This window comes from Astatotilapia calliptera, chromosome 14 (assembly GCF_964374335.1).
Source record: "Astatotilapia calliptera chromosome 14, fAstCal68.1, whole genome shotgun sequence".
Classification (NCBI taxonomy): Eukaryota; Metazoa; Chordata; class Actinopteri; order Cichliformes; family Cichlidae; genus Astatotilapia; species Astatotilapia calliptera.
Genome location: NC_137435.1, coordinates 37819710 through 37843279, shown reverse-complemented (window position 1 = coordinate 37843279; position 23570 = coordinate 37819710). Strand labels below are relative to the sequence as shown.

The following is a 23570-nucleotide window of genomic DNA, read 5'->3' as shown; positions in this document are numbered from 1 at the left end:
GTCTTTACCAGGTTTGCACACACAGTAGCTGGTATTTTGGCCCATTCCTCCATGCAGATCTTCTCGAGAGCAGTGATGTTTTGGGGCTGTCGCCGAGCAACACGGACTTTCAACTCCCGCCACAGATTTTCTATGGGGTTGAGGTCTGGAGACTGGCTAGGCCACTCCAGGACTTTCAAATGCTTTTTACGGAGCCACTCCTTTGTTGCCCGGGCGGTGTGTTAATCTGTTTCATCGTTGTGTTTTTTTTAAAATTGTGTGATCAGTCGTCCTGTCCCCTTGGCAGAAAAACAGCCCCATAGCATGATGTTTCCACCCCCATGCTTCACAGTAGGTATGGTGTTCTTGGGATGCAACTCAGTATTCTTCTTCCTCCAAACACGACGAGTTGAGTTTATACCAAAAAGTTCTACTTTGGTTTCATCTGACCACATGACATTCTCCCAATCCTCTGCTGTATCATCCATGTGCTCTCTGGCAAACTTCAGACGGGCCTGGACATGCACTGGCTTCAGCAGCGGAACACGTCTGGCACTGCGGGATTTGATTCCCTGCTGTTGTAGTGTGTTACTGATGGTGACCTTTGTTACTTTGGTCCCAGCTCTCTGCAGGTCATTCACCAGGTCCCCCCGTGTGGTTCTGGGATCTTTGCTCACCGTTCTCATGATCATTTTGACCCCACGGGATGAGATCTTGCGTGGAGCCCCAGATCGAGGGAGATTATCAGTGGTCTTGTATGTCTTCCATTTTCTGATGATTGCTCCCACAGTTGATTTTTTCACACCAAGCTGCTTGCCTATTGTAGATTCACTCTTCCCAGTCTGGTGCAGGTCTACAATACTTTTCCTGGTGTCCTTCGAAAGCTCTTTGGTCTTGGCCATGGCGGCGTTTGGAGTCTGACTGTTTGAGGCTGTGGACAGGTGTCTTTTATACAGATGATGAGTTCAAACAGGTGCCATTCATACAGGTAACGAGTGGGGGACAGAAAAGCTTCTTACAGAAGACGTTACAGGTCTGTGAGAGCCAGAGATTTTCCTTGTTTGAGGTGACCAAATACTTATTTTCCACCCTGATTTACGAATAAATTCTTTACAAATCCTACCATGTGGATTCATGGATTTTTTTTTTTCACATTCTGTCTCTCACAGTTGAAGTGTACCTCTGGTGCAAATTACTGACCTCTGTCATCATTTTAAGTGGGGGAACTTGCACAATCGGTGGCTGACTAAATACTTTTTTGCCCCACTGTATGAAAGATAATAAAAATGACCTGATATAAGTGTTTTGTAAGCATGTATTGCAATTCCTTCTATGTTCTAGTTTCCCTCAGCATGAATGACCTGGACAGTCACGCCAGTGAAGCTTAAGACCCTTAATGAACCGAACATCAACTCAAAATAAGCACAGATATGCAATATGTATAAAATAGTTATAACTGCATCTGGAATACAAGATTAATATGATAACAGTATGCATAACCATCTTAAAGCTATCTGTTACATTGTTAAAGCAATGATCATACTGCAGATTATATTGTGCTGGTAAAATACTTTTGTTCATCCCCACACTGTCAAGTTTGAGCCGGGAACCATCTTGCTGCGAGGCAAGCGAGCTAACAAATGCACCACTCCACAAAGCTATAGCAGTTTGTCCAAACTGTCACCTTCTTCCTCTGTTGCTTTCATCGAGGCGTTGCCACTGGCTTAACTGGTCCAAAAAAATGTAACCGTCATGTGAAAACAAAATGCCCAATTCACTGCAGTGCTGAGACGCAGATATGACTTTTAATGATAAAACATATCTACTTCATTAATACAAAACAACATGACACATACTGTAGAATATTCTTTCTACACAACAGTTAAAAAAACATATTATTCACTTGAGAATCTAAAATGGTCCCCATGTTGAAATTATAGCACAATGCCAGAGAACCTTAAGACCTGACATACCATCAGCCCAGCAATAGCACATAATAAAACCAAAGGTGTGGTATCGTCTCTATGTTACAAAGTATTCACAGAGTCCTTGAATTTTTCTGGAGTCTCTTATGATAAGCCAGATAACCTCTCACTCACTTCCCACAGCTTCTTTGCCAGGGCATCATCTCGAGCTTTGACTCCTACTTGTTGCAGCGCACAATTGGAGAAGTAGCGTCCACTGAGGGGTTCAATGCCCTCTTGTAGAGCACAGTAAAGGGTGGTCTGTGACCCCGCCTCAAGGCTGAGGAAGAACAGCTTTGCAAAAGGCATCATGAGAAGCTGCAGCCACAGGCTCATACTGCGACCCAGCTCTGTGTAGATGACTCCTGGGAAGAACAGAGGTGATCTTAACTCAGAGGTACTCATTTGGACATGTAGTGTTGTAGTAGCTTTTGCTTGTGGTACACACAGCCTCACACCAAAAATGGAAGCAGACACTGACCTGGGTGCAGGCAGTAGCAGGAGACACTGGTGCCCTCCAGTTTGTTGGACAACTCCCTGGTAAAAAGCACATTACACAGTTTGCTGTTACAGTAGGCCTGGAAGCTGTCCCAGGTAGACTGACCTGACACCAAATCTTTCTGGGAATTAAGCAGAGAGAAGTCAACGGTTCCAAGGTGGTGCAGCAGTGCAGCCACTGTGACCACTCTACTGGGACCACACTGCTTTAGCCGCTCCAGGAGGAGATTGGTGAGCAGGAAGTGGCCCAGATGGTTCACACCAAACGCCATACCAAAACCCTCCTCGGTACATCCCAGGCCCATCACACCTGCAACACAAAGTTTCAGTCACTATCGATAGAACAGACAGCGACATTTCTCTGTATGGCAACATTCCCACCTGCATTGTTAATGAGGATGTCCAGTCTGGGCTCGGTCTTCAGGAAGGTTTCAGCAAAGCTCTGAACAGATTTCAGACTCGCCAGATCCAGATGCATAAACACCACCTGGTTGTTGCCGCTCTCCTACAGGACAGAACTGCTGAGTAAGACAGGCTGCGATAGATCTGTCACATATCTGGCAGGACTGAACAATGATGGTGCATTTGAAAATAAAACCTAAAACACATCCTTATGTAAGCGCTAGAAATAGATCTGATGTCTGTTTGATGCTTGTTGAATTACATGCTAACCATGCGTCTGATACCGAATACAAATAAAGTACCGTTTATTTTTATCATTTGTTTTCTTACATCTCCATAGACTTGTAGTCAAGACCACCTAATCCGAGACCAAGACAAGACCAAGACCAGAGGGTATCGAGACCAAGACGAGACAAAAAAAGTCTTTAAACTGCAGCCAGATGCTGCTTCGTTTACGGGTGTCAGGCATATTTATGTGTTTTTGCTTTCGCACAGCCCTCCTCACCGCTGTCTACGGTCTCACTTACTTGCTGAGAGGACAGACGCACGCTCCACTTGACTGTCGCGTTTCTCACCCTCTCTGTTTTTCACATAATGATATTATCCTATATCCTCGCATGTGATTGGCCACAATATGGAGGGATTGGAGCATAGCTGAGCCACTTTGTGAGAGCTGAGCAGCCAAAGGAAATTAAGTGAGGGTAGAAATGACTGAAAGATTAATAGGCTCTGTTTTGAGTTTTGTTCAAAAAAGAATGACTTCATACAGACAAAAAATATATATCACATGTGCAGGACACCTTAAACTAGTTTTTTAATTAAGCAGCAAGGCAGAACAAAGACAGGCGGACTAAACCCCAATTCAACCAGACCCAGAACTGATCCGGAATTAAAACAGGACTACAACAGCTCAAAATCAGGACTACTTAGGATTTAACCAAAACAGAACCAGAATCAGAACTAGATGATAGTAGCACTAAAAATCATCATAGACCTGCACTACACTTATTTTTTAATTCTACCAATGTACAATATTTAGATTCAGAAACATTTATATAATTATTTAGCCTTGTTGTGTAAACAAGCCTGCATAACTTAATAAATATAGAATTTGAAAAATAACAAACCTAAAAAGAAACACTAGGTACGAGATACATGAGGACCTATGATACGGTGATACTTTTGGCAAACAACCATTTGACTAACATGTGTGTCTCACCTGCTCTTGTTCCATCTCTGTTCTGTCCTCATTCTCCATCTCCCTCTCTGTTCCTCTCTCTCTCCCTCTCTGTTCCTCTCTCTCTCCCTCTTTGTGCTGACAATCAAACCAAACACCAACATCTTCAAATATACAGTTGAAACCAGATATTTACAAACTCTTCAGATCAAAACAGAAACACTTTTTTAATTGTAACATCAAATCAGACTAAATGTTTATTTTTTTAGATTGATAAATATAAAAAACATATTTGTTAACTTTAAGAGTAAAGAGAGAAACTATCTGTATTTCTTAATTGTAAATGGCACCAAATTGTATTCAAAATTGAGCCACACTTATGGAGCTCCACAGTTCTTTTCCTGGTGTTTTGGTTGACATCTCTTGATTTTCCCATGTCACAGAAACAGGCTCTGTGTTTTGCCTTATATGCATCCACAGGTGTGCCACCAATTTACTCACATGGACTCTACTAACCTATCAGAAGCTTCTTCAGCTCAGAATGGAATAGTCTGCAGGTTTCTTATTAATTTACAATAAACTTAGTGTATATGTACTCCTAAATTTGATGAAAGTGATAAAAAATAGAAGCTCTGTCTCTCTTTATTCTGACATTTAACTAATTCAAAAGATATTTCAATATTTATTTCAATATTTTAGTTCAGTCTAAATTGATGTTTAACAGTAAAAAAAAAAAAAGGTTTTATGTTTTCTCCATAAAGTGTTTGTAAATATCTGGTTTAAACTGTGAATATACTGCTGTGTATTGAAATTCCTCTTGTTTTGCATAGAAATATACTGAACAACATACAAAGCATAATGTATAAAATAACATCCACCAGAGTTTTTTCTTTGAAAGAAGCTCCTTATGTCCATTGTTGTGTTCATCAGTACATAACTGAAACCGATTTAGAGAGTTTGTTTAGCCGTGGAGGGGAAACAACTGAAAATATGAAATGTAAGCTAAGACTCTCTAAAAAATCAGCATTGCTGTTCGGCTTTTTATTTATCCATTTGTTGATTCACTCGAAGAGCAAGTAACGCAACCAAGTGATCAGTTTAATCTCAGTCTTTTGTGATAAACCTTCATATTTACATTATTTGTACAGTACGAATGATTTGCTTTGGTACCTGGTCAAACTTAAGCTCTCCTCTGTCTGCAGCAAACTCGCAGGCAGCAGCTTCTCCCCCCTCGCTCACATGGGTGCTGTGCTCAGTCGCCTAGTGCCTGAGCTCGGATCATACCAAAATTAGGGGGAATTTACGACTGTGCGCTCTGTGCTTCGAGTATTGTGTTTATTTTTTGTTTTATACAGTTTATACAGTCAGGCATCTAACTATGAAACAAATTACACTCCAAAAGACCCAGGGCTTCTGAAAAAATGACCCGGGCTTAAGCCCAGTAAGCCACCCCCCCCCCCCCCCCCCCCCCCGCTCCGCCGATGGTTGACTCCAAATCTCCCGAACACTATGTCGATTTCAGAACGCAAGACCGAGACAGCGAGACCAAGACAAAAGTCCGTCGAGACCAAGACGAGACCAAGAGACCACGTAAAAGTGGTCTCGAGACATCCAACTCTACATCTCCACCAAAGAGACGGGCTCTGGCTGAAACCACTAAAACACAGCTAGAGGCCACTGCAGTGTTACCCTTACTGTTTACTTCTACTCGTAACCTCAATTATAGGTCGCTGCTGTCAGGAGTGCGTTTCTTTCTGTATATGGATGGATTCATCCTTCCCTCATTTGTGATCAGTCTTCATGTTCCTGCTACTGACAAGCACTACCACAGGACAATCCCTCGAACACCATGCTTCACTGTTGGGCAGGTAGCAGCATGTGATAAGCATTGCCCACCTCTGAACCGAAACAACTTTCTGAGATTTGCTTACTTGGATGATTGAGCATGCATAAAGACAAAGGTCTAAAAACTTTCACAATATATATACTAAAATTGATTTTTAATAACTTACTCTTTCTCATTTTTAGTGATTGAGTGAACACTCCTGTAAGTTTTTCAGTTAAAATGAAAGAAAATGAAACTACCAACTAGTTCTCTCAACTGACTGTGGCACAGGATAGTGCCTGCTGTGTGTCAGTCTCTGACTTCTTACTCTGCGGATGTCGTAAGCGGCAGCCTCTCCTCTCTCCTTGTTACGGCAGGCCAGGATCACCCTGGCTCCTCGTTTCGCCAGCTGCAAAGCTGTGGACTTACCAATGCCAGTGTTGCTTCCTGTTCAGAAAAGCAATTCAAACATCTCAGCAAACTACTTGCAAAGGTGTCATTGTGAATACAGTGGCATTATCTCTGGGTATCTAATGAAAATTCAATCTAAGACTGTTTTTACCTGTTACATGTTCAGTTAAATTCACAGTCTTGTGATAGAATTACACATCAAAAGTGGAAAACAGTGCAAATGTACAGATATCCGTTTTTACAGTTGACCTTTGTATTTAAAAATGAGACATGAAGCATGAGGGTGGACCTCGCTAAAAACTCAGAGGACACTGTGGGTTCAAAAGGTCTTCAGCCCAATTACTCTTGGTTCAGCCTAAATCTAGACTTAAATCTAGGGGTGACCGTGCTTTTGCCCTGGTTGCACCAAACCTGTGGAACAACCTTCCCATCGCTATCCATTCTATCTTTTAAATTACGTTTAAAAACTCACTTATTTAACCTAGCTTTTCCATCTAGTTAGTGCCCCTATTTTATATTTGGCTCCATTTGTATCTATGTACCTGTCTGTACATATGGTACATAGAGTTGTACATATGTGGTACATTGTTAATGGCCTTTTATTTAATCATGTCTTAATTTCCCTGTTTCTATTGTAAAGCACTTTGGTGTACTGTTGGTTTTTTAAATGTGCTATATAAATAAAGTTGTATTTCAGGTGGACGCCGAGTCCTCTGCTAATCATCTTGAAGTCACAAATGTTTCACTTTGCTTTTCAGACCACCCACAGAGCTAACCATTTAAAACTAATAGTTTTTTGTTTTATTTTTCCTATAAAAGAATAAACAATTGATACCTGGAAAAAAAAGCGAAGCTAGTTTCACAACTTTTACTCCGATTCCGAATACATTTTTACAATCTTCGGAGACTATTTTAAACATCAGCATGGCAAAAATCCCTCTACTTAATGATGAAAGATTTTCAAAGACGTTAACTAATTTATAAGTCCTTTTTACAACAGGCAGCGAACTGCCATCTTTGTTTTCATTTTGAAATAGAGACACAGCCCGTCGGTAACAGTTGTTTCAGAAACATAGTTTTATCATTCAGAAGGAGTGTGTCCCTTTCGGCTGATTCTAAAAGGACTTCGCGATTTTTCAAGTATCACTGCTGACTTTTACTCAAACCAGCAGTAAGCTGGGACCTGACTGGACAATGGTAAGATTGCGCAACTTACGTGAGTTAGTGACTGTGTTTACAGTTGATGAGCGGACAGTGGGGCGTGTTACCTGTAACAATGGCCGTCTTGCCCTTAAGCTTCACTGAACTGGAGCATCTCGCGGATCTGAACACACAGTAATAAACTAACACATAAAACGATACGAATCCCGCTATGAGGCATAGTAAAGCCGACATTACGACACTTCCAAACACTGCTCAATTCTTCGTAACCAAGTGACTGTCTCTTCTTCTATCACTATTTGCGGCTACCAGCAGCAACAAAGGCTCTCTGCTGCCCTCTGTCGTTTCTATTCTCATTCATTCAGATTTACTTAGCGCCAGCGTCAGATCCGCAGTTCTTGAAAAGAAAAGAAAAGAAAAGAAAAGAAAAGTATTTTTTTAGATAAAGTCCTCTGCCACAGGTCTGGAGCCTTGAGGGTCCTGCAGAGTATTTCTGTTGCCCTTTTCTGGGCAGAGATCTCGGATTTTTTCTTGGCTTGGTGGTCAGGTCACTGCCCCAAATCCCCCGGTTACCACTGTGTCCACTGTTGCCTTCCCCCTCCACATCTTTCGATCTCCTCTCTCAGCACTTGGCACTTATCAAGCTTCTCATGTTCCTTCTCCCTGATGTTGCTGTCACTTGTATATGTTTGGCTGGTTAGTCGTTACCAGTTTGTCCATCTGTATATGGTCTCACAGGATCTTAGCTTGGTCATTCTCAACCCTAGTGAGCATATCGCATTTTGTCCTCGAGACTTAAAGGTCATGCTGAGCAGAAAGGGTTAAAATGAATTTCGAAGTATCAGCCAGAAAAGTATGATAAAAGCTTGTTTTAGCAGTGCCAGTGATATCACTGGCACTGCTAAAACAAGCTTTTATCATGCTAGCCCAATTTTCTAATCTTCTGATGAGAGTGGCAAGGCTGCAGATAAATCTAGAAGGACTCAAATGAAATATTGTCGGTTATTGAAGCATAGAAATTTTTGTTTTCAAATTAATAAATTTATTAAAAATTTCTTAAATGAAAGGTTTTTTTTGGCAGATCAAGACAATGGATGATTTAAAGTAATTTGGGCTGGAGTTAGATGAAAGTGATTAATTTAAACTTGAACTGTAATGTGATATCACTGATGTTGCCAGCAAAGAAATTTGGGAATTTTTCACAGTCATCCGAAGATTTGGCAGGAAAAGAAGCTGGATCAGCACTAAGGAGTCTGTTAATGATTTTAAACAGAATGTTGGCTTGTGCTTATCATTATTAATCAATTAATTCTTGCTTAACAGCACCTTCAGGTGAAGGTAACAAACTGACAAAAATGTGACAATAGCTGAGACCAGGATTATTTTAGGATTTAGGTGGATGGTAGATAACAATACAGCAAACTTGATATTGCTACTGTCATGATTCCTGTCAGTCCTGTCACTGTAATATGAATTATTTAACAATTAGTTAATCCTTAGTTGGGGGGAAAAAACCCTCCTTTCTCTCCACACCAATCACCCACACCCCCACTCTCCAACCCTTCCCTGTGTACAGTAAAAGTTACAGCAAGGTACCAGAGAACTCTTTGTGTCTTGTAAGAGCTGAGACCCTTTGAAATCACAAGAGGTTTAAGTACTTAAAATGTTTTTTTAAAAGACATGGTTGTGTCAGTCAGTAAAGGAAAATGGGATTTCATGAATCTGTATTTTAACTGACATATTATAATCTTGATAGCTCTTAAAAAGCGGTTTGGTTTTATCTGACTCTAAAAAGGAACGTTCATACTAAACAACACTCTTTTGCTATGGCACTGCACTCTGCTCATTAACGTAGGAGCAGAAGGTCGCCTTTGTGTGAAACCATCCCTCATTAGCATGTAGAGTAGTCACAGTGACACAGCAGTGTATTCGCCACAGAGAAAAAAAGCTGTGCTCACACAGTGACTTTTGTTTTACTTTGAAACCTGTCATCCATCATGTAAACGAGATCTCGCAAAACAAACTGTAGTAGGTCTCGACCTCCCGTTAGCTTCGAGATGGTGGGTGTCAGAAATATGTGATGTCTTGTAAACCGAGCAGATATTTGACGTTTACACAACTACATTCACACCTCAAAATATCTTAAAAGTTTATTTTGTGACCCAGAAAGAGTAATATTACAACTAAGTAGCTGCCGCCATTGTTGGAATTCAACTTTTGCGAAATCTCTCAAAAGCTTTGCAAGATCCCGAGTTTGTTTTGCGAGATCTCGCAAAAGTTCATCGTAATTTTTTTTCTCCCATGTCCCTTGCGGGGCTCCGTAGTTGTCAGGTCACCCAGACTAAAATCAAGTTAGACTTGTTTTTTATATGGTTAGGTGAATAACTGGGTAGCAGTAAAAGTAAGGGTGTGATCTGAACATTTGCCATAACCTTTGGTCCACTGATTAGCCTTAAGCTAAGTCCACTCCTAAATACTGCCCAACAACAATAACATCCTATAACATGTTGGAGTTTTGCTTTAAAGCTCCTGAGAAGTAAATTATTATTTATTAATGAATTAATTGGTACTTTATTAATATACAGTTTATTATAAGTGTTCCATACATGCATGACATGCTGACTGTTGTACTTTTATACCATTTTAAAATCACTTCACTGTTGGCATGCAGTTTTTTATGACAGGTTGTCGTAAAACTTTTAGGGAAATCTGAGATGGTTGAGCAGACGGTCCACAGTGACCTCAGATAGAATGACCTTAATAGAACATCACAAGTCATTAAGGTGGAGACAAGTGTTAGTGGGGATTTGGGAAGAAAGATAACAGCAAATGTGAAAGGGAAGGTTTAGAAGAGCATAATGAGCCCTGCAATTATGTATGGTTTGGAGCACTGACAAAAAGACAGAATGCTGAAACTGAAGATTTTAACTGGGAGTGACCAGGATAGATGAGATTTGAAATGAATAAATCATTGGGAGGTAAGTTAGAGAAGCATGGCTGAGATGGTTTGGAGATGTGCAGACGAGGGTTATTGGATGTACAAAGGATGTTGAAGGTGGAGCTGCAGGCAGGAGAAAATGAAAGACCACAAAGAGGTAGAACTACAGAAAAGATTCAGATTTTAGAACTGGATTGCTAAGCATTTGGTGTGATGGAAGCAGAGGACCCCAAGAGGACTTGCTGAAAGAGAAGAAGTCCCTTCCATGTTTTTGGTGTTTTTCTTCTTCCTCCCCTTCTTCTTCTTCTTCTTCTTCCAGCTGCTCCCTTTAGATGCTGCCACAGCAGATCATCTATTCAGTTCAATTCAGACCAGGCTGAAGGAGGGGTGGTTATCTGCCCCGACCAGGTGAGGAAGACAGGATGAAGACATACTGTGGAAGAGAGCCAGTGATTAATAATAACTACTGGTTGAATGCAGAGTGGTTTATAAACACATGGTGAGTGAAAAAGAAACACTCAGTGCATCATGTGAAGCCTCCAGCTGCATAGCCTTTTTAAGCATAATTAAGGGAGGACTCAAGGTCACCTGATCTACACTCAAAAAAGTGAAATTTGGTGGTTATTGCATTTACAAGACTCTAACATGTAATTTGAACACAATGAATTTATGTTTCTAAGGTGAACGTAATAAAATCATATAAGATCTACATGAAATTTACCAACTTAGCGCCTCTTAAATTTATTCTTGTTGATATGACATGATAAAATCTAACAAGAGTGGTTAGCTGCCTTAAAGACTCGCGATATCACAAGATCATGTGAGATTCTAAACAACAAGAGGCAGGAAAGCACATGGTTTGCTTCGCGGTCATCTTGGAAAGGTAAGAGTGAATCTATCTTCATCCATCTTGATGAAAATACTTTTTGCACAAAGGTATCATTAGTTTGTCGATTCTTTTCAGTTCTATTTATTCACATTTGATTTTTTTTGTTTGTTTTTTTAAATATCTGTTTGTTTATGCCATTCTAGCTAGCTAACACGTTAGTGCAAGAATATAGCACAATGTCATGCTAGCATGATAGCCTAATATGAAAGACTTAGCTACTCCAAATATAGATATTGTTTATAACTTAACCTCTGCACATAAGCTAGTTTGGCTCTACCACAGAGACTGTTGTGATAAATTTACATTTTACATGTGGGTTGTTGAAATTTGTAAGTTTGTAAGTTGCAACTGATGGACAGTGGTTTATTTAACAATTTATGTGTTTTTAGTACACTGAGGAGGAAAGACAAAACATGAACAGATATGTTTTCCTGTTTTTTAATTTTTTTGAAATTAAATATTTTTCTACTTAATAAACTTGGAGACTTGCAGTTCCCTCCTGTAAAGATAATAAATGTTTAATCTTATCAGGTGGTGAAAGGTCTGGAGAGCTGGCAGGCCAGTTCATCAAATTCATAGTGAGCTAATATTTTTCTTAAAAATTATCACATTCCCATGTTAAAAATGTAATATATTCATTTGTAAGTGACATATACTTTTGAGACCAAGAAAACATTGCATTCTGATTTTATGTACACATCATCTAAACTTTCTTGAATTGGGGGTATGGCATGATTAAATTAATACACAATTTACAAAACAATATTAAAATGACAGACTTGTCTAAAATGCATAAATACTATTTGAAAAGATTAAGACTGTAAAACAATAGCCTCTGTATTTCTCACAAATTCCTGGTAATTCAACTAATAGTTCTTTAATCCCACTGCTAGGTCGTTGAGATGGATTTCCCTATATATTTGTTTTTTTCCCCCTCTGTGTATAAAGACTGATGCTGTTGAAATCAGAAGAGAATACATCACCAAAGGTCTTTGCATGTACCTGAATGAAGATCCTGAGAAGCTGGTGAAGGATTACCTGGTATGTTAACTTGCCTGTATCCTTAACTAAGGAGATGATCAAAGATAAGCTTGAACTACATACAAAAAGTTTCAGGGGATGGGGTTTTCCTATAAATTACCGGTGGCTGTAAAAAATACCTTTTAAAATAGGAAAAGTAAGAGCTTTAAGTTTCTCACTGGATACTACACACACCATTCTTGAGTGTTTTATACTATCATTATTATAATATCATTATAATAACCTCATTCATACACACATTCATACAAGATTTTTATGTAACATTTACACTTCAATGGATGTATCAGGAGCAACTTGGGGTTCAGTATGTTACCCATTGATAGTTTTAGTATCAGATTAGAGAAGACAGGGATTAAACCAGTAGACAACTTGCTCTACCTCCTGTGCCACAGTCACCCCTATCACAACTCAAGATTTTGAAAGACAGGACATTGTTGAGGTATTGAATGAACTTCTCATGAGTCAGGAAAAATATCGGGCAGTCATTTTTGATTACATTTACATTATTATAAGGCTTGAATGAGTAAAGCTTTTAGGTATTTTACATTAATGTAAAACAGATATTTACTTTTAAAACTGTTTGCAATGGACATTAGTGAGAAATCATTATCTTTTTTTTGTTTGTTTTATTGTCACAGGAAGTTGATAAAAAGCATCGCCACTGCCATAGCAGAGACAGTCTTTGGAATCTGTGTCATTCGGTCAGAGGGTGCGGAGCCTGGCGATGACCCTCAGGATGTTGTGATTGTTCTAGAGGGGGTGGAAGTGATGGGTGAGTTGGGCAGTGTAGTTTTTGCAGTGACAATGTTGCTTGGTCTGGTCTATTCACTGAACCTGAGCTACCCTCTGGAACTCAGGTACACCTTTGAGGTCCTGCAGAAGATTCTTATGGAATTAGATGCACACAAACTATCCAACAGCACACAAAGTACAGGTTCTCAAAAGACTATTTTCTCGTTGAGAAATGTTTCCATTACAACAGCTACACCATGTATCTGGACCATGAACCTAAAATAATTGCAGATATTTTCTTTTTTGAAAGTGCATCTGTTGACCTTCAAAGTAGTTGTATTGGTCATCGGAAAATCACCTGCTTCAGCCATTCATTGTTGTTAAAAAATTGTTTTAACAGGTTAACTTTCCACTTTGTCCACTACTTTTTTTTCTGTTATGTAACTTGTACTTGCATTTCATGTATTCTTTATACATTATGTGAAATTTGCTATAAATTCAATAAATTGGAGAAAACAAAAAGATGTGTATGACAAATTTTTATTTACCTTTTAGATGTAATAGTGAAATGTATGTTAACCAGGCTCTAGACTTTGTTAAATGCTCCAAAAAATTACTCTTTAAATTAACTTAAAATAATCATGGAAAGAATTTCCACGTGATTAAATTGCTTTCTATTAGCATTAAAGACTTGTGTTGGAATAACTTAATTTGTATGAGTTGGTTCAACTCAATTAACTTAAGCTGGGACCAAATTTAGTAAATTAGTTGGAGAAAACCTACTGAATTGAGTAGGTTTAAGTTGGATCAATTCAATTGAGTTGAATTGATCCAACTTAAAGAACAAAACTCTTTAAGTTGGATCAACACTATTAAAATATATTGGATCAAAATGCAGTAAATACGTTGATTCATCAATCTTTAATTAAGTTGGTCCAACTTGAGTGCATTAAGTTGGAGTAACAGAATTGCATAATGCTAAAATAAAGCAATTTAATCACGTGGAAATTCTTTCCATGATTTTTTTATGTTCATTTAAAGAGTTATTTTTTTGAGTGTAGTCCTAACTATATGTTTGATCAAAAAGGAAAGACGGAGAGGGTGTCTGTTTCCCAAATCCAACCAGGGAGCTGGTTCTGCAGAAGAAGGGCCTGAAAGCTGAAGGCTCTGCCTCCCATTCTACTTTTAAATACTCTAGGAACCACAAGTCAGCCTGCAGTCTGAGAGTGAAGTGCTCTAATGGGGTCATATGGTACTATAAGGTCATTAAGATAACATGGAGCCTGAATATTCAAGACCTTCTCCTTGTGTTTGAGGAGAAGAATTTTAAATTCAATTCTGGATTTAACAGGGAGCCAATGAAGAAGAATATAGGAATATAGCCAATAAAAGAGGAATATCTCTCTGTCTAATCCCTGTCAGCATTCTTGCTGCAGCATTTTGGTTTAGCTAAAGGCTTTTCAGGGAAAATATGCTTAATCCCTCGACCTTTCCCGACACCTTTCAGTACCTTTTAAAATGATCATTGATACCAGTTGATACAATTCCTTCTCTCTCCATATTTATATTTGAATATTTTATTATAGGTTAGTGGTTCACATTTCTCATGAACTGTGTGTTTCTATGTTCTTCTCAGTTGTTCTCATACTCACTGTTGTCATACCATAAGAAAAACACTTTGGAAGGTCTGCACTCTTGAACTGAACTAAGGACCTGTTTTTGTTGAATTTGTGACCTCGTCCTCCTGGTGAGGAGGATGAGAGTAAGTAGAAAGTATGAATAACAGTGTAAGCATGCACCCTGCGTTGTTTTATGTGCAGTGTCATTTAAAAACATCCTTAGCTCAGTTTCCTAAATTGATACCTTGATTGAAAGATTATCATTCATACAAGAGCCACGTACTCAGACGTGTGATGAGGGTAGGCCCACTGGCTGTACATATGTGTCATGACTTGTTCAGCACTTACAGTGGCTGAAATGCTTAAACCATGATACAGTATAATCATGACAACAACACTCCAAATTCTAGTGACCAAAAAAACCTACAGAAAAAGTGCCCGTATGAATGGGTGAATGAGGTAAGTTGTGTTCAATCATCTTCACTTCACTTCAAGTGCTCAGAGTAGAAAAGTGCTATGTATGAACCAGTCCATTTACCATTTGCTCCATAATCTGATTGGGTGTTGCGTCCTTTTACTACTGAATGCCTCCTATGCCCACTAGGTGGTGATGGAGAATACCCTCTACCCATATGTCACAGTGATGTATATATATCATACGTGGAACCACCAAATAAAATTTCATGTAGAGTGAAAGATGATTAGTAAGTGGTGCTACAAGTATGATATAATACTGTCACATAGATGACTCCAGGCTCATGTTTTATTTTGACATTCCTTGATCTGTGTTCAGTGTATTTAGTTTTGCTTCCTGTTTTTTCCTCCTGTGTCTCATTCCCTCGTTATCCCTCTGTGTATTTGAGCCGTTTTTTCCTCTGTTCGTTGTTGTGTCGTGCCGTCACATACCCCATGTGCTGTTTCCACGTGTGGGAAAAAGTGTCTGTGACTGTAATTAGCAAACCATGAAACAGTTTTGTTTACCTGAATTTTTAATGTTTTGAGCTGGTTTGTTTTTAACGATACAGGGGATTAAAAATGAAAAAGGAGAGAAGGGATATTGGACACAGGTGTTCTTTGTTTTTGTCTTCAGACAATTCAAAATAAAGGTGGAGATTTGAGATTAGAAACAACGTAGCAGCTCAAGCTTCCAGTTAGTCTTCTGAAAGAGTAAACGTTTGAATAAACTGATTATTAGCTGTATACTAATGCAATAAAAATTCAAAAACTTGCTGTAGTCACATGTAGATGTTTATTATGTAAAACCTGTCATGACAACACCACTCTGCTACTCCACCTACTCAACCAGTGAAACCAGGATCATTCAGCTAACCAAACTAGTTATTTGAAACCTGCTTTTTTTTAGTGACTTCGAGACAGTCTGGACTTGCTGAGATTGAAGATTGTTTACTGTGGTGCAAAAATAAACCAGTCACTCTGGTTTATTACAAAGCCTTATCTAAGTGTATACATCTTATGCACTCAGTGCACAGAATAATTACCGATGTGAACATCTGATCATTACTGTAAAAACAAGTCAATTATGTTTACTGAAAATCAGTCCAGTCATTCTGGCTTTTGTTTGGTTGAGAAACAAAATCAGGCAAAGACTTCATCTATAAGTATCACAGAAACAGTGAAAACTTCACACTATTAACTATTTTTATGCAAGGCCACATAGTCTCTCGCTGAGCTCCCAGAGCTTCTTTGATGCTGCATCATCCTTAGCTTTGTCAGAAACTTCTTTCACTGTGCAGTTGGAGAAGAAACGTCCGCTGAACGGTTCAATCCCCTCCTGGAGGGCACAGTGCAGGGTGGTCTGGCATCCCTGCTCTGTGTTCTTGAAAAAATAAGCAGTGAGGGGCTTCAGGAATAATTGCAAAGTCGAGTTTATATTCCTGGCCAGTTCAGAGTTGATGGCTCCTGCAAAAATAGAAGAACAACTTTAACTTGAAGGGAAAGCTGGTTAGATCTGCTTCAGTTTCTAAATCATGTAGGATCAGAACTTAAAGTGTATACCGAGTGTGTGTACTATACATTAATTCGGTGTTTGTTTGCATGAACTGATGGGGAATATTGGTGCCATGCCCACTGACCTGGATGGAGGCTGTAGCAGGTGACATTGGTACCCTTCAGTCTCTTGGCCAGCTCATGGGTGAAGAGGTAATTGCACAACTTGCTATCAGAATAGTACTGAAGGACCTCCATGAATGAGGTCCCCAGTCCAAGAGCTTTGTGAGTGTTAAGGCAGTCAAAATCAATTTTTCCAAAGTAATGTGCCATAGATGACACGTTGACCACCCTACTTGGTCCACACGCCTTCAGCTGTTCCAGCAGCAGATTCGTTAACAGGAAGTGACCAATGTGATTGACACCAAACATCAGGCCCAGTCCGTCCGCTGTGCGACCCTGCATTTGCACACCTGGACAAAACATGGAGAAAACTTTTATCTTGTTTCAAGATGTGTTAAGATCTAAACAAGCAAGACTTTTAAACATCTGATCACAGTAGAGTAGATAGTTAGGTAAGTCAGATAAGTTCAGGCCACAGGAATAGTCAACAGAATCCTGATTCTCTAGAAGTGCACGTTTAAGTGTATCAGAACTGACTGACTTCTTTCTGTATTTCATTGCAACCCTGAATGTTCAAAATTGGCAGCACGAGGATCATAACCTTGCAAAGTTGACATATGAAGTAGTTCTGTGAACTGGGATGGATGTTGTGTAATAACTGTGTAGCCTTCTTTCTCTGTATTCTTTACGTAGTGTGCTAAAGTGACTGGAAAACATTTTAATCGCTTTCCAAAGCTCACCATGTTATCCATTAAATGTATAAAATCCTTTATACTCTAGAGATAAATATATTTATAATAATATAAATATAATAACCAATGACGACAGACACTGACACAGTTCTCTGTTCATATGACATGAAGTTGCAATGGACAGCCAAACCTGCATTATTGATGAGGATGTCCAGTCGGGGTTCAGATTTGAGGAAGTTTTCAGCAAAACTGCGAACAGACTTTAGACTCCCCAGATCTAGCTGCATGAACACCACCTGGTTGTTCCCGCTGTCCTGCAGAAAACATGAAAAAGTCATTGAGCACATAACTATTTTACAATGTCCATCTACTGTCATGAATGAGCCTGGTATAACCTGTACAATAATTGTTAGATTTGTATTGTTGGATTGTCATTTATGCTTAGAAATATATATTTATATATGCTTAGAAGTATATAACCATTTGTAGATTGAAAGAATGTCTCATCCTAGGAGGTCTGTAACAACTCTGTGTAGCATGAAGAGGGGGGTGCGTTTACTCCTCTCCAGAGTGTTGCAAACACACGTATATCTGTTTAAGTATAAGTGCCTTTTGTTTAGATGAACTGCTGGACTTCCAGACCAGTAGGTTTAGGGAAGTCGTTTATGGGGTCACAGTCTGACCCCCCCCCCCCACACACACACACACACACACACACACACACACACACACACACTTACTTACACAACGCACAGACAAGGTACTCTTTGTGTGTATGTATACGTCATATGTTAATGAACCTATGTATATTCATGTAACCTAACGGACGAGAGAAACTGGGGTCAAGCGTTTGTCCAGTTCTCTCCCGTGCACGAGAAACATAAAGAACTTTGCCAACTCGTGTCTTGCTTTGTTGTGCAGCTGAATTGTCTTGAACGTTCCAGCGAATAGGTTTAAGCTACAAACCTATCAATAATGTACATACTAGATAACATTGCAGGTTATTTAGGACAGACATGGGTCTTTTGCTTGGTTAAATATCTAGTCACCCTCTTGATTTCTTCAAGTGCAGCCTCTCCTCGCTGCTTGCTGCGACAGGCCAGAATCACCCGAGCTCCTCTTTTAGCCAGATCTAGGGCTGTGGTCTTCCCAATACCCGTGTTGCTGCCTGCAGGTGAAAAAGCTTTTATTCTGCTCATCAAAGAAACATAGTGCAACACAGTAGCCACAAAACACAGCCTTTACTTACCAGTCACAATCACAGTTTTCCCATGTAGCTTTGCTTTGCTTGTGCACCTCTTTCCTTTCACTACAATCTCACGGTAAAAATAAGCAACAGCTATAGCAAGACCCAAGACCAGCAGAAGGCACATTGTTCCTGCCTCAGTTTCACAGCAAACTGCCTGCTCACAAGAAGTCTAAGCAATTCAGCTGGCTGTAACTTGCTCTGAGATTTAAACAAACACACCCATTTCCTGCATGGGCGTGACTGTGTCTTTGTTATCGGGTTACAGCCAATGACAGTCATTGGTTACAGCCAAAATGAAGCCAAAACGTCTCTATCGCCCCCTGGTGTCTGGCTGCAGTATAGGTCATAAACCCCGCCTCTTCCATGTGGCTGGGGTCAGACTAAAATAAATTTATTCTCCTCAGATAATTTTTTTTCCAAAGATTCTTTCTTTTGTTGTCAATAATTCTCATCACGCTGATTTATGTCCAAGGGGTCTCCTCTCCCATAAGTTTGATTCTAATTTCTACCGCGGTGATGTTAAATTGGGGGTGAAACGTCATCATAACAGCTTTGACTGGCAGCTGCAGTCACGGAGAAACTTGCGTATCTCTGTCCGGGAATAGCAGATAGAGCGTAGGCTCTGAGAGGAGGGCCAGCGTTTACGCTACGAAAACACGACCGAGTGTTTTAACCTGACAGCCTGAGGTGTTCCTCAGTAAACTGGACTACCCGACAGAAGGACCCGAGGCCCCGCTGCACTTTTTCGGTAAGTTAAATGTGTTTGTAAGCTACTCAGTAACTACCGTCCTTAGCTAGCTCCTGAGACCTTAGCTAGCTAAAATGAGCACTCGGCTGTCAGGGTTCGTTTAGCTAATCTGTGCAGGTAAATGAATTTACTAAAGAAATCAAGAGAAACGTCCCGGGCTACTCAGTCACTAATTACTGTTCCTGTACTTTTATTACAAGTATTATACTGTAAAAGCAACAGGCTGCACCCTGCTGCAGCTCCTGTGCAGAGCTGAATATTAAATATGTGCAAACAACATGTTTTCAGTCTCTTGCCACATCTGTAAAGACAGTAACACCATTTTTAAAAGCTTGTACTTCAGTAACTCCTCATTAATCAGGAACTATGGATTAAAGTACTGTAGTGTACTGTAATACTGAAAAAAATGTAAGAGAATAACTTCAGATCCTGAGTGTGTGAGGACAGAAGAATCAGCTTTATTTCAATTTTGAGGGATAAAATTTATATTTGAGTTTGATGGTTCTGTTCTCTTTGTGATTACAGGAGCTGCCCTCAGATTCAGACCTCAGCACCACCCAGTGACAGCAGACAGATCATCCAACATGTTCACGTGTGAACTGCAAAATGAACTGATGAAAACAGTACAAAGGTTAAAGTACCACATGTGATGTAGTGAAAGCTGCAGCTGTTTTATTGATAAAGTTAAAGACAAAAAAAACAAAAGGATTAATCACACCTGTAACTGTGTCACATATATCAGCATTAACACGACCTCAGTTTGGTGTTTCACAAAGCTGCTGATCTCAGACCTGCACAGCTTCCGTTTTAAACACTTGATGTACTCAGCTGCATGAAGAGCATATGAGATTTTCTCTAACACAATTAAATAAAACCTGATGAAGGTCAAAGGTCGTCACTTGTATGTTTAACTACAAACTTGTCATCTGGAATTCTTTCAGTTTTTTGCAGATAGTGTGTTATTTACCATAAAGTAATTCAGAGTTATTCATACCAGAGTAACCAGAGAGGATCATATATTTTTAAATGTATAACTTTCTACAGGACTAAATATAATATCTTTATGTAAAAGTCTGGAGCCTCTGGGGAGTATCTGAGTATTTATAACATTACACAGTGTTCATGAAATGCTGGGTTTATCCATCTCCTGGGGTGGGCCTACGGAGGAGTGCTGAAGATTTCCCTGTGAGGGAGCTGCTAGTGAAGAGTCCTGCTTGATCAATGCGATGAGCTTCAGTGTTCCTGTTGTTTTGTAAATGAAGCCTCTCTCAGCGGGTCAACAGAACTTCTGGCGCAGGACAGCTGTGATGAAAAAAAGGCAAGAAGTTTCTCCAAACCTCTGGACCCAGGAAACCCAGCTTGGTCCTGATGGTCTCCCTCATTAGTTTCTCTCCAGGGTGAATGTAGCTGTTGATATAATATGGACTCTATTATTAAATGAAAAGAACAAATTAGACTACACTACTAAAACCTGCTGTTTTTAAAGTTTCCATGTTACCAGGCTGTAGAGGGCTCTGAAGATTTAAACAGTTTAGATCCATTACACTCACAGTCTTATGTTAAAATCTCAAAGGACAGCATTATATTTTTGATATTAACAGTAACTCTGGGCCTCTGTAGAGTTTGCAGATGATCTCATCTCTGTCTAAAAATGAATAAAAAAAAAAAACACAAGAAGTGCGCATTTCAGAAGGACGCTGCTCATAAAGTTACACAATTACACAGCCGAATTCACGTTTATTGTTGTATTTACAAAATACCATCGTTTTTGTCTTTGTTTGTATCATTTTATTTTGTTGTATTTATCTGCAACACCTTAAAGGCCGGTCCATGAAAATATAAAAATATTATATAAATTTCATATAAGCATCGGGGACAATGCTGTCTTGCAATTGTTGAGGTCACTAGTGTGCGCCCTATTTCTTCCAGGATCACTCTTCATTTGTAGGTTTTAGTGGACTCCTACTACTGTGACGTGGTTTTCATGGGCCAAAGGCATTTGATTCCAAGATCTGGGAGATTGTAGAAATGAGCAGTGATGCCCTTCTTGCCATCTTTCCAGAAAAATAAGTGATCTGGAAGCTGTTTGGCTTACTTACTGCAGCAGCACTTTCTGCACCTGCGTAAAGGTGCACATTTACTAACAGTATGTGTTGCAGCTTTGAATCTTTTATTAATATATATTTTGTTAATATTTTGGCTATGGTGTCTTGTTATGAAATATATAGAAGACTAACAGTGTTAGCTTGCGGTCAAAGCTAAGTTTGACTGGGAAACTCAAAGCTCAATAGTCTGTATCAACAAAAATTCACTGCAGCCTGTGTAATATTTGATGCATCATAATTTATTCCAGTCTATCTTGCAAATACATATTTGCGTTGCAATGTCATGCACAAACACACACAACTATTAGATCCTTAAGATCAAACCTGTGTCATTCTTTTGGTCCACTGTAGTGTAGTAAAAAAAAAAAACAAGTGAAGTGGCCACAAATGGCCAGGATAGAGCCCAGAGGGTTAATTCGTAAAATGTATAAAAATATGATTGATTACAGGATAATACATTACTGTTAATAGCAACTGTAAGCTTTTTACTTTGAAGTTACAAGTATAAACAATGCTGTTACCTTTACACTAATTTTTTTTTTACCATAAGTATGGACATAAAACAAGTGAACAACATTTTATAATAAGCTTAATTAGAATTCTGTACACTGCAAAAAAAAACAAAAAACCCCACAACAACAAATAAAAAACACAAACAAACAGCCAATGCCTTCGTCTGTTTATTAAATGTCAAACATCGCATTGACCTGTAGTCTCTGCTCGTCAGCACATGCTTTTAAAAAGAGCTCCGTGTCCTCTGCAAACTGAAAAACAAAGAGGAAGAAGTCCCTCTACACAAAAACACTGCAGATGACAGGCCAGGCAAACATCTATTGACCTGTTTGAATGCCTCCTCAGCATGTGAGCCTTGAAGGGTTTTTTTAAGAAGACTAAGACCACAGTGAGGGAATTCCATTTTCATGGACTTTCCACAAGCCGCAGTTTCATTTAGCACAGAGGGTAGAGCACATGAATGTTCTACCAAAGATTCAGAAAATGGTTTAGATGCTGGAGAGAAGACATCGAGAGGGAGATGGGGCTCCACGGAGAGTTCAGTGGGGAGCAGTCCTGAACGCTGACATGACAATAATTGACTTGCCATATCCCCACGCTGTATGACTGTCATGTTACAGACAGGGCAGTGAAAGTGCACCGGCATATCATTTTGTCTGTAAGAGAGAAAAAAGAAAGAAAGAACCCCACATGTAATTTAAATGTAGTTGTATAGAATGCAATCAGTTTATCTAACAGTCAGATTGTACATATTAACAAAAATATCCAAGCCATCCTCAATAATGAAAGCAAAATGGTGTGGATCACAAAAGCAGTCAGGAAATGTGGTGAACAAGAAAAAAAAATATTTAATGAAAACTAGAGATGGACGGATCCGATATTACGTATCGGTATCGGTCCGATACTGACCTAAATTACTGGATCGGATATCGGAGAAAAATAAAAAATGTAATCCGATCCATTAAATATCACGAAAGCACCTCACAAAACTTGCAACACGCCGTAACTCACCTCAGAACGTTAGCAGTATGCATCACGTGATAGAGCGGCTGTGGCATGCAGGACCTGTCGGTGGTCTGGATAGCATTTGGAGTTTCGCTAGCAACCCGGCATTTCATCTCCGACAAAGTTATCCCCGAGAGAAGTAAAGCAAGTGTGTAAGTTCATCTCTGAATGTTTGTAAAGCATTCCTGCGTTAAGCTTAACAACTGATATATGGAGCGACTGCCTCTCTCTCTCTCCCTCTCTTGCTGCTACTTCAATCATGAAACTGCTTAATGATCAGCTGATCGGCTTTTCTGTCGTGAGTCCGTCTCTCTTGTTTGTTTTTGTTGTTTTGTTTTGTTTCCTTCCAGAAAGAGGAAACCAGCGGATAAACAACAGCAGCACGTTTAAGCTTGATAAGCTATTGTTAGAATTTATTTAATATTACTTTCTACACCAGGATCCTTTTGTAGCTGACGCTGGTAACTGTGCAGGGGCGGATCTAGCAAAGTTTAGCCAGGGGAGCCGATAGGGCATTAACAGGGAAAAGGGGGGCACAAAGACATACTTTTC

General features: G+C 39.5%; 2 protein-coding genes and 2 long non-coding RNA genes across 4 annotated transcripts; 1 reads left to right on the top strand and 3 right to left on the bottom strand.

Annotated features, from left to right (window-relative positions):
- Positions 1-1765: 1765 nt before the first annotated feature.
- On the bottom strand, positions 1766-7732 carry LOC113036840 (dehydrogenase/reductase SDR family member 13-like). The gene is made up of 5 exons (XM_026193377.2): positions 7525-7732; positions 6174-6292; positions 2823-2946; positions 2425-2751; positions 1766-2308 (listed from the first exon to the last, which is right to left on the bottom strand). Exons 1-5 carry the CDS (start codon positions 7649-7651, stop codon positions 2049-2051), a joined length of 957 nt encoding a protein of 318 aa, XP_026049162.2. The 5' UTR covers positions 7652-7732; the 3' UTR covers positions 1766-2048.
- An 8134-nt stretch (positions 7733-15866) lies between these two features.
- On the bottom strand, positions 15867-18892 carry LOC113036961 (dehydrogenase/reductase SDR family member 13-like). Its single transcript, XM_026193603.2, has 5 exons — positions 18648-18892; positions 18448-18566; positions 17589-17712; positions 16730-17056; positions 15867-16556 (listed from the first exon to the last, which is right to left on the bottom strand). Exons 1-5 carry the CDS (start codon positions 18769-18771, stop codon positions 16297-16299), a joined length of 954 nt encoding a protein of 317 aa, XP_026049388.1. The 5' UTR covers positions 18772-18892; the 3' UTR covers positions 15867-16296.
- Positions 18893-18962: 70 nt separating this feature from the next.
- Positions 18963-20285, top strand: LOC145420227 (uncharacterized). Its single transcript, XR_013901535.1, has 2 exons — positions 18963-19395; positions 19921-20285. It is a non-coding gene; the product is annotated as an uncharacterized LOC145420227 (long non-coding RNA).
- Positions 20286-21718: 1433 nt separating this feature from the next.
- On the bottom strand, positions 21719-23350 carry LOC145420228 (uncharacterized). The gene is made up of 2 exons (XR_013901536.1): positions 23025-23350; positions 21719-22669 (listed from the first exon to the last, which is right to left on the bottom strand). It is a non-coding gene; the product is annotated as an uncharacterized LOC145420228 (long non-coding RNA).
- Positions 23351-23570: the final 220 nt, after the last annotated feature.